This window comes from Asterias rubens, chromosome 3 (genome assembly GCF_902459465.1).
Source record: "Asterias rubens chromosome 3, eAstRub1.3, whole genome shotgun sequence".
Taxonomy (NCBI): domain Eukaryota; kingdom Metazoa; phylum Echinodermata; class Asteroidea; order Forcipulatida; family Asteriidae; genus Asterias; species Asterias rubens.
In genome coordinates, this window is record NC_047064.1 from 9,939,318 (window position 1) to 9,951,356 (window position 12,039).

Below are 12,039 nucleotides of genomic sequence, written 5' to 3' on the forward strand. Positions count from 1 at the left end.
TGGAAAATTACTTCTTTCTCGAAAACTACTCCACATCAGAGGGAGCCGTTTCTCACAATGTTTTATACTACCAACCTCTCCCCATTACTTGATACCAAGTAAGGTTTTTTGCTAATAATTATTTTGAGTAATTACCAGTAGTGTCCACTGCCATTAATGACAGAAAACATTTGAAGAGTTCGCTGCCATGACTGTTGCACACGCGTCTCCAATGGCAATAGCCAATGGTAGAATGCTCATCTTTAAACTGCAATACAATCATAATACATCAATAAGTTATAACTAATATATACACAGCCTTTTTAAGACGCCTAATACGGTTATGCAAGTACACATTCAGTATTTTACTGCAAGTATATGTGGGACTACATTTAAATTATGAGACCAGCTCCTTCTTTAGCAACATGTAATGATTTTGAACAGCGCAATATGCAGCCAATCAAACCAGGAACACCGGTGCGAACCCCTTCGCTTTTCGATAGGTGCACTGGGTTATTTAACGTGCGTTACACAACAGACGGGGACAACGGGTTTACGTACCTTCCGAATGACAAAGCATCATGGTTAAGTGTCTTGCTTAACGGGCGTTTCGACTGAGATTTGAACCCACACTCTGCTGTTCAAAAACACTAGAGCTTGAGTCCGGTGCTCTTAACCAATAGACCACAATTTTCACTTGTAAATGTACTTTTTGGCTTGCTTGGCTGCCAGTGCAGTGAATAAATAAACCAGAATATAAATGCGGAAATTAATCCCAATTCAAGGTATAAATAGACGACAAATCTATCTCGTTAATAAACATTGACACATAATGTCTGAAAAATAATGTGGATGTACAACTGTGATTCCAGTTAAGTAAATTACAAATAAAAAGTTTGTCTTCTTTTTATGACTTCGTTTTTCTGTGGTTTTGTTCTTTATATGGAAGGAGTTTTAGACTCCTTAGGCATTAAAAATAAATTTTGAAAAACCGTGACCCCAACTTGACCTCTAGTCGTGGGACCATATCTTAAAAACTATACAACCGATTTTCAAACATTTTCAGGTAGAGACTCCTTAGGCATTAAAAATAAACCTTGAAAACCGTGACCCCAAGTTGACCTCTTCTTCCGGGTTAACCGGAAGTGGGACCATTTCTCAAGGACTACACAACCGATTTTCAAACTTTTTTCAGTTATAGACTACTTATAGGCATTCAGTATTGAACTTGGGTTAAATTTATTCAACACTGTGACCATAATGCCATGTTGACCTTTACTTTTTGTGTTCAAGCTCCTTTTGATTTAGTACCAGATACAAGACCACGTAATCACATGTCATAAAGTTGTAATGTGTGTGTTTTATTGTAGCATATAAAACTTTCATTAACAAAACATTCGGGAACAGCTGTGTGATTGTTTACAATCACTATCTCTAGTTATTATTATTGTTATCGTTCTAAATTCTTACCGCACTCGTTGTCGACACACTGACCGGGACAAGCGGAGCAAGCTTCACCTGCCTTATATGGCTTCTCTCCTTCATAATTCCCCCTGAAACACAGCACAAAGCAAACAAACAAACACATGAAGAAATCTGGTCATCAATCGTCATACATGTATTTCTAAGAGTGTTAAGACTTGATATATGTTTCCTTGGCAAATTTCAGTAATAAATCATTCAATTTCATAACCACGCCTTCAAATTCACGCATTTTTCCAAGATCAACTCAAACAAAGATTTCTGTTTGATATTAAAGGCAATGGACACCTTCCGTTATTGTTAAAGACAATTCTTCTGACTAACTTGGTGTATCTCAGCATATGCATAAATTAACAAACCTGTGCAAGTTTTTTACTCATTTGGTCATCGAAGTTGCGAGATAACATTGAAAGAAAAAACACCATTGTCGCACAAAGTTGTGTGTTTTCATATGTTTGATTTCGGGACCTAAACATTTCTGAGGTTTCGAAATCAAGTTAAAATATTTTAGTGGAAAATTTTCTTTCTCGAAAACTACGTTACTGCATAGGGAGCCTATTGTTATAGTGTTTTATAATCAACAGCTCTCCATTGCTTCTTGCGGCGCCTGATGAAACTGAATGATAATTTTTTTGACCGGTAAAAAAATGTTAAATTGGTGAAATTGACTTGCTCCTTTTGACTACTCATTTGGTCATCGAAGTTGCGAGATAACATTGAAAGAAAAAACACCATTGTCGCACAAAGTTGTGTGTTTTCATATGTTTGATTTCGGGACCTAAACATTTCTGAGGTTTCGAAATCAAGTTCAAATATTTTAGTGGAAAATTTTCTTTCTCGAAAACTACGTTACTGCATAGGGAGCCTATTGTTATAGTGTTTTATAATCAACAGCTCTCCATTGCTTCTTGCGGCGCCTGATGAAACTGAATGATCATTTTTTTGACCGGTAAAAAAATGTTAAACTGGTGAAATTGACTTGCTCCTTTTGACTGCTGATTCAACGGAGCATTCATTTTCAAACCAAATGTAATGAGCCCGGTGATGAAAATGAATGGATTTTTGTTGAAATTGGCTGGAAATAGTTGTAAAAACAAAAACAACAACAAATAATAGCAAACAAATAATGCTTCACACCTAACTCGTGCGGTGTACGGTTGGCCTAGCCTGAACATCAGGGCCCAATGTCATGGCTCTGCTTACCGTAAGCACAGAATCGGCGCTTACGGAAGCAGGAAATTCTGTGCTTACGGCAAGCGTAATTCACGGGTTTGCGGCGAATTTTGGCTTCTGCGCGTGCGTACTCCACGTTATTATAGGCATTCTACGCTTACAAGGCTGGTGCAGAAATTTGGCTCTTGCACGTAAACGGGGAATCGCAAACGTAAGCGCAGAATTTGGCGGTAAGCAGAGCCATAAAATTTGTCCCTGACGTCGCACTTCGAGGCCCGTGAATAACGCAAGAGAGTGGGCTCTAGCCTAGGTCAATCCCCGTCCATCTTCACCTTTCACCTACATTCATATGCAGACGACAGCAAGTGCAGCTGCCTTACGTCACCCCAGACCAATCAAAACACAGATACAGAAAGCTTACGTAACTGACTCACCCTGGTCCATAGTTGCACGTAACTACCCAACCATCGTCAAATGCGTTCTCGACTGTAGGGCAAAATGCCCATCCACATCCAAGATCAGTAGTGTCAGACCATACTTCCTGTAGTTAATCAATTTGTTGTAAAGATACAAATAAATACAAATGTTAAGCATTATGGGTCTTGTTCTGCCGTCTTGATAGCTTGAACATCACCAGAGAGTGGCCCGATGCAGCCTGCGTCAATCATCGCACATAATTGCCTTTCACCTATCATTCATTTTACTTACGTTGTCATATCCTGCGTAGTACATGGCATCATTACTTGCAAGAACATCTGTACGTACAACACAGTGCACACAACATGCAGACGACCGAAAGTAACATTTTACATAATCTGTGTTTTGATTGGTCCGAGGTAATATTTGTCAGCTGCACTCACACCATCTCAGACCAATCAAAGCACAGCTATGTAAAACTACGCCTGAAATCACTAGTAGTGAAAAGCAATTGGTACATGTACCTGTCTTTCAGGGGACCAGTTTACAGTTTTTATGAACCACGCTAGTGGTTATAATTCGCCGACAGAGGGCGCAATCTCCATGGCTCGGACGGGCGGGCCAATTACAAATCATAACTATAGTAGCGTGTTCACGGTTTTGACAAAGGTACCTCCGCTGCGCAGGGCTGAACAATCGTTGGAAATATGCATGCGCAAAGTTGTTGACATTTCAGTTTCAAATGTTAGCACCGTAGCTGAGAGTATTCAGGATGGGCTGAGTATACAGTGCTTACACACATCGGTGTTTATGGGTATTCGGTATTATCACCTGTGCAAGTTTCCTTCTTTAAAATCTTTGCGATTACCGCTGCTGTAAACATAGGATTCTAACTGCCTCTACCGGAGCAATATCGGTGGTCTAGTTGGTTAGACAGTTTCCTAACATTGCAAAGGCTATGGGTTCGAATCCCACCCGAGAAATATCCCTGTGAACTTGTTCACAGAGCTCGGGTAAGTACTGTACAAAATATCCATACAATTTACGGCACCTTACCTGGCAGCTAGGGTGCCAGGTAAAGTGAAGTTTTGTAAACAACCCCTTCAAGGCACAACAGAACTTCAAACGTGAAACTAACACCCTCTAGCTGCCAGGTAAAGTGCCGTAAATTTTAAGGATTTATTTTACAGTGCATACAGTGCTGCCACACATCGGTGTTTGGGTAGAAAGCCATATTCTTTATTGAAAATATTGCAAAATGTCCATCTATTCAAGCTATTAGTATGGATTAATCATACCTGTGTGTAGTGTCCGCATACTCCTGAGCATTCGTTACCATCGAAGTCGAAGTTTGCAACCTCGTCGTGCCAATATTTAGAAACCACTTGGCCATCGGGCGGAGTTTCCACCGTGCCTGACGCGACATACAAGTTTTGGCCAACGTAAGTAAATGTACTAGTGATACCGTCTGGTTGGCCGTGAGCAAAGACACACTTCTCAGACCAGGCCTGAGCCATGTTGGCTAGGTTGTCGTTCCAGACCTGTGAAGGGGTTGGGGAACAAAAGCACATCGCTTTAACTTTGCACCTGGGTGTTGTCATTAGTTGCTTCAAAAGGGTTAGGTTAGGGTAGGTTTAGTAGGTTAGGTCAGCGTTAGGGTTAGGTTAGGGAACAAAAGCCCCTCGCTTTACCGATGTATCTACCTGTTGTCATTCAATTGATAGACAAAGGGTTAGGTTTTAGGCCCAATATGCGTGTGCTTTCAGATACCTAATCTTCAGACCTGAGCCCAATTTCATAGAGCTGCTTAAGCAACAAAATTTGCTTAAGCAACAAATTCATTGCTTAGTAAAATCAGATTACCGGCCAAGACTACACTCAATTGTAATGCTAAGTAAACAACAGCTTAATACTAGTCATAAGCAATGTATATGGCAGGAAATGTTGGCCAGTTACATGTGTTAAATAAGCGAGCTAATTTCATGCTTAAGCAAATTTTTTGCTTAAGCAGCTCTATGAAATTGGCCCCTGAAGTATCTTGATATTAAATTGAGTGAGAAACTATCTCTCTCTCAAAAACTACGCTACTTTTTTGTAAAGGTCCTAGGTAGCTGTTTCTCCAGCATTTTGGACTTAACAAAAAAAAAGGGCAGTGGACACTATTGGTTATTACTCAAAATAATTAAAGCATAATAACGAGTAATGGGGAGCTGTTGATAGTATAAAACATTGTAAGAAACGGCTCCCTCTGAAGTAACATGGTTTGTGAGAAAGAAGCATTTTTCCACAAATTTGATTTTGAGACCTCAGATTTAGAACTTGAGGTCTCGAAATCAATCATCTGAAAGCACACAATATCGTGTGACGAGGATGTTTTTTCTTTAATTCATTATTATCTCGCAACATCGATGACCGATTGAGCTCAAATGTTCACAGGTTTGTTATTTTATACATAACCTGAGATACAAGAAGTGAGAAGACTGGTCTTTGACAATTACCAACAGTGTCCAGTGTCTTTAAATTTGTTTACCATTTTGTGCATATTGGCAGCTGGCGGTGATGTGTCTCCGCGGTAGGAGTTATGTGCGTCCAGGAAGGCATCTCTTTGGGCGGAAGTGAGAGCCGCCCTCTTCGTCCTCAAGAACTTCTTAGGGAGGCTGTTGGTATCCTCTGCTTGGATCCTCAGGACCGCAACTAGAAAATCATACAAGAAACAAAGGATACAATAATTTGTTTTCCTGTAATTTTCGGCAGAAAGCAGCCTATATCCCTCGAAGATTTTAAAGGAACACGTTGCCTTGGATCGGTCGAGTTGGTCTTTGAAAAGCGTTTGTAACCGTTTGTTATAAAACGCATATGATTAGAAAGATATTTTAAAAGTAGAATATATTGATCCACACAAGTATCACTCGACATTGCGTGGTTTTCTTTTTACCTCGTCGACAAACACGGTCGGCCCTTTATGGGAGTCAAGAAAAACAAGCAATTTCGAGACAAGTGTGTGTTTGGATCATTGTATTCTACTTTTAAAACATATCTTTCTAACCATTATGCATTTTAAGTAGGATTTGAAACTTTGCATGGTGGAAATAAGATATAGAAGAGTTTGCGGTAACACCATGTAATAACAATCTCTAAATGAGTTGGGGTGGTTCTGAAAAGAACCGTTGGATTAACTCGACGTTTCGATCAGTATGCTCTGATCGTCTTCTGGAGAATGCATTCTCCAGAAGACGATCAGAGCATACTGACGATCAGTATTTGTTATTACATGGTGTTACCGCAAACTCTTCTATATCATATGCATTTTATAACAAACGGTTACCAAACGCTTTTCAAAGACCAACTCGACCGATCCAAGGCACCGTGTTCCTTTAAGGGGATACACATTTCTCACTATTGCTTTGGTGCGTGTGCATTTCAGTTAATAATACTTTGATACTTTCACATTTCAACTGTTTTCAACTACCATGTTTTCATCTGCCAGACCAAACAACATTATGACTACAAATTACTTAGAAACAAATGACAGTAACTTACCAAAGACCACTGCAAACAAGACGGTGATGAGTAGACGAGCCATAGTTGCTTCCACTTAATAGCCCAGAGACTGCACACGGACTATCAAAGATGATTCTGAAAAAGAACCACAATATTTCAACACAAGTGTTAGTAGAAGATACACGTTAACGTAGTCTTTGTGTTTGTAATGGATTGTTTCAATGAAATTTAGATAGTACTTTGTACTTTTAAAACGTCATAAATATTTGCGATCAATTTCAATTTAAAGTCTGTACACATTTCATTTAAAATGTCAGATTTTTGAGCAAATGCCGTCTGTTTATTGTGAAAAATAGTCTCAATTGTGCGAGGTGAAGTCTTTATTATAAAGTATGTTGATAACCAGAATGGGTTTCATGAACCGAAAATAACACGACTAAACAATACGATAGTTAACAAGAAAATAAACAATGATATACCAATCGAGAGGCGGTACTATACCTTGTGACGACGTAGATAGTCTGGAGCAGACAACCTCAAAAATGTAGAATAAATACCTCTGGACTATGTTTTCTCTGATCACCACTTAGGCGAAATCCTTATCACATCGGTTTGCCTTGTTCGGGATTCCTGCATACGGAACTACTTTTTATTTCGTTTGTCTCCCATTCAATGACAATTGCTTCCGGTCATTGGTCGAGTTGTCTCAGTAATTTACGAGAACCGCCCCTTTCAGGGGTAATTGTTATTCCTGAAAGGGTCGAGTGTATTGTTTCAGGGACTAGGGGTGTATCATAGGTTTTTAAGGTGTGTTCTGGAAACGAGCTTGGAAAACAATTGTAGAAAATTTAAGTAATTACTCACAATAATTTTAGTAATTACTCACAATATTTTTTAGCATGAAAACTGACTTTGTATTGAGCAATGGGTAACTGCCGATAGTACATAACACTGAGTAATTACTCACTTAATTATTAAAAGACTTCTGGCCTGAAGCCTTTTATTAGGCATCTGAAAGCACGCAAATAAAGTGCAGCATGGGTGTCTTTTCTTTCATTATTCTCTTGCAACGCTAATGACAAATTGAGTCCAACATTTTCACAGATTCATTTTAAACGCTTATGTTTGGATATACACCAAGTGAGAATATTGGTCTTTGACAATTACCAGAGGTGTCCAGTGCCTTTATGGTAAAGACAGGGGCTAGCCAATGTTGGTAGCACACGCGAAGGCCTAAGTGAGTAGTGTATGGGTAAGACCTGGGCAACCCCGCGTGGGCAGCATATGCAAAGGTTTCATGCAGTTGCCAGCAGTCTTTAGTGTATGTATATTTCAAATTAGTGTATCCTTCTTCCAGATCCAATTATTTTCTTTATTTTTGTAATATGGCCTGGCCGCGTAAAAGGTTGTTGGACCAGCTGCTTGAAATCCTATTCAAACAGTGTTATCTAATGTCTAATTGTTTACAAGAAGAACATTTACACAAAAGCCCCTTCTACATGAATTTAACCTCATAAAAAAACTTCAAACAAAAGAGAGGACTGTGAAAAAAAGTTGATTTTCCTTTCTACAAAAACACTTTGTTTTGTTTTCTTTTTTTTAATCAATCGAAGTTGTATTTTTAATGAGACAAATGGCATACGAGCTGGTGGCAACCTCCTTATTGGTTTTGCTAATTGCTAATTAAAAATTCTCGTGTTAACGAGTGACAAATCATTATTGAACCATTATTTTAAACAATGCAATACAAGCTTGATGGAGCGGTTGCATTGCGCTATCCACTTGCCTGTCTAAAAGTCTGCGCACGGAGTCTGAAAATAATAGTGCCAGGGGTCGATTTCACAAAGAGTTAGGACTCGTCTTATCTCGAGTTAGGACGAGTAACTCGTCCTAAGTTAGGATTAATCTTAAGGTCTGCATGCTACAGTGCAGGGTTTGGACTCGTCCTAAGTCCTAAGATTAGTCTTCAGTTAGGAAGAGTTTTGTGAAATCGACGCCAGGTACTACACAAACTTGGGTGTTAAAATTGACACCATGTGTGTTGTCTGACTTTAATTAATAACGTGCTGTTTAAAAAAATTCGTATTTCGCCTGTATTTTGTAATACTTTTCATAAATGTTAATAGATTTGCTGTATTTTTGAATAAATTTTAAATTTGTAGTGTTTTTTTATAACCTATTTTTAGACACGCAAACCAAAAATGCATTTCACTGTGCATTTGTTTTTTTACATGTGACAATACAACATTATGTGTATAATATTCAACACCCCCAAAAGAATAAGTATCTACACCATATGTCACTAATTTATACACAGAAAAATACATTGGTATTAGTTACTTCAACACCATACGATGCTAATGTTGACTCTCTCTTCGATAGGCCTACCTACAAGTGACAACACCCGTACTACATTAAACAAGTGTTTGCAGTTTATCACAATCAAGGCCATGACAAGGCCAGGGTGGTACTTGTGGGTTAAAATGTCGAAGACCACTATCCTCACTTGTTGATATCCAAATAATAGGCCTATATATGCATTAAATAACAGACCTGTGACAATTTGAGCTATTCGTCATTGAATGTGGAAAAAAGTAGTAGCCAAAACGTGTTGCAAAATTTGTCTGCTTTCAGATGCACGAACAGGTTTCGAATTTACGGGTTAAAATAACCTCCGTCTATGAAAACAAACTACATTTCATTCTAAGTAATTGTTTTGTTTGATTGTTGAAGAAAAATTTCTCCCTCGAACATTGAATAGCCCATTACGTGTGATGATAAAGCGCGAAAGTCATTGACACTTTTGGTAGTGAGTCATAATAATTGTCAGCATAAAAACTAACCAGGTAACGAGCAATGGAGAGCGGTTGATACCATTGTGGGAAACAGCTCCCTCTAAAAAGTAATAGAGATAGAAGTGATTTCTCACTAAAATAATTTGAATTCAAGCATCTGAAAACAAACAACTTCGTGTGACGTGTTTTTTTCTTCCGTTTTTTTCTCGCTACTTTGACGAACCATTGAGTTCAAAATTTCACAGTTTTGTTTTGTTTTCAAATATGTTGGGACACACCAAGTGAGATGACTGGTCTTTGACAATTACCAAAAGTGTTCAGTGCACTTAAGGTTTTTGTTTGTTTGCAGATAGAAACCGCAAGATACGAACGTACACAAACACAACATACAACTCGTTCACCTAAACATCAAGTTTGACAAGTTCTTAGGTTCAAGTTCTTAGGTTCGTTGATTGAAAACAAGATGATCGAAATTTATTCACTTTCTCTTTAATTTTTTTTTTAATATTCAGGTTCCCAATTAAAAGTTACGTTTTTCAGCCGAGCAAGGTTAAAAGTGACAAACAAGTTTAATTAAACATGAGCGATATTAACAATTTCGTGAATATTAAAAAAAAAATAATAAAAATCTTAGAACAATGGCTATACATTGTGTAGGCCTATAACCAAAATTTAACCATAATGTGTTCCAGTTTTAAACCTTATTATGCGAGGTAAAGCGAGAAAGTAATCAAAAATATTACTTCATTTTAGTTGCACATGAGCGATACTAAGAGGCCTTCAACATTTTATTAATTAATTAATAGTTTTGTCCGACGTGCTTAGTGTGTTAGCAAGGATATCGAATACAATGGCACTTTTGTCCCAAAATGTGGTTGATAATGGGCTGTATTTATTTTTAGCACCAAAGGAGACCAAAAGGAATCCTTATTATGTGAAATGAGGGTAGGTCAAAGGTGAATATACACGCCGGTCTCTAGGCAGGTCCCTGGCGTTCTTCACCAGCCTCGAAGTGTAACGTCAGATGTTCTGGCTTGGGCGTTTGATCTGGGACAGTTTTGCGTGACTGATGCAACTGTAACCGCAACTTCAGACTTGAAATAAAGTCTTTTAAGCTGTTTGTGTGACGTCACTCTATTGTTGAAAGTGTAGCTTATTTCAACGAATCTATACTTAGCTGTAGATTCGCACGAATCTATATTAAATGTAGATTCGGACGAATCTACAGTCGAGTGTACAAACTGAAGTGATAGTTCAGCTTATAAATAAATGGTTTTCAAAAAAATAACATTCAAAATAGTATCAAGTAAAAACACTCAGCTAGATACATGTTGTATTTCAATGTCCCCAAACCATTTTATTTGTCAGTTAAACAATTTACTTTAGTTAATTAACATGTTTTAATGAAAACCTTGTAATCGATAATTTTAAAGGGACTATACGATATGCTTAAACACTTTGCAAAGTACGTTAGAGAGGTTTCGCAAGGCTACGGATACATATACAGATACTGATACGTCGACGCGACTATCGGTTTTTTTGCATTCACCTTAGCAACGGATACGGTATCTCATATCACGGTTTGGAAAAACGGATACGGTTTTGCAGACTTTCAGTTGTATTTTTGTCCCAGATCAAAAACATACTCACGGAATTGCTTCCACTGGTATCGTTCTTGATATAGATAGACACCTGTTCGTTATTTGAAAGCAAAACGATGAGAAAATGCAGTGTGTAAAACACGGGGTATAAATCGGTCACGTATGGCAGAAAGACACTCATGATGAATGAATGTGAGCGCACTCAAGTGAAACATAGTTTGCGAAACAAATTTCAACACGCGGCTGACGTGAACGGATACGGTTATCATATCCGTATCTGTATCTGTATCCGCACGCTTGCGAAACCTCTCTAATGGTGTGGCTCGTACATTCTATCCAGGAATCTTCACTTTCTCGTCCATTCTCCTTTAACAGAGCCCTGTGACCTTAAAAAAAATTTTACGAAGTTCCCGAGCATGTATTCTGAGCATAGTGAATGTACAAATGTACGCACATCAAAACCAAAACCTTGACTGCGTGTAAACATAAATATAATGTTTAAAAACAAGTTAAAAAATTCACTTTTGGCCTATTAAAGACGCCGGGCACTATTGGTAATTGTCAAAGACCAGTCTTCTCACTTAGTGAATCCCAACATATGCATAAAATAACAGACCTGTACAAATTTCAGCTCAATTGGTTCTCGAAGTTGCGAAATCACTATGAAAGAAAAAACACTCTTGTCACACTAAGTTGTGTGCTTTCAGATGTGAGGTCTCGAAATAAAATTTGTGGAAATTTCTTCTTTCTCGAAAACAACGCCACTTCAGAGGAAGCCGTTTCTCACAATGTTTAAAACTATCATCATCTCCCCATTACTCGTTACCAAGTAAGGTTTTATGCTAACAATTATTTTGAGTGATTACCAATAGTGTCCACTGCAAGCTTTAAGCAAATATATTGTAACCCCTTACTTTGGAATATCCCCAAAACACCTTCAAATAAGGGGGCGCTGTAAAACCAGTTATCTCTATGGACCAAAACCCCTAAATAAACCAACTACCCTCCGTCACCATTTAACCACCCCACCACCCATGAGCGACCGAACTGACCCTCAACCCCAACACCCTACCCCGCCTCTCCTTGTTCAG

General features: G+C 38.3%; 1 protein-coding gene across 2 annotated transcripts; it reads right to left on the minus strand.

Moving 5' to 3' along the window:
* Positions 1-91: 91 nt before the first annotated feature.
* Positions 92-7,068, minus strand: LOC117288300 (GLIPR1-like protein 1). 2 transcript variants are annotated; one of them, XM_033769106.1, is made up of 7 exons: positions 7,054-7,068; positions 6,592-6,687; positions 5,582-5,745; positions 4,350-4,592; positions 3,069-3,175; positions 1,450-1,532; positions 92-247 (listed from the first exon to the last, which is right to left on the minus strand). In XM_033769106.1, the coding sequence occupies exons 2-7, from the start codon at positions 6,632-6,634 to the stop codon at positions 243-245; spliced, it is 645 nt and encodes a 214-aa protein (XP_033624997.1). In that variant the 5' UTR covers positions 6,635-6,687; positions 7,054-7,068; the 3' UTR covers positions 92-242. The 2 variants fall into 2 exon arrangements, with proteins under 2 accessions (XP_033624997.1, XP_033624998.1); XM_033769107.1 differs by having other exon boundaries at positions 7,032-7,054.
* Positions 7,069-12,039: the final 4,971 nt, after the last annotated feature.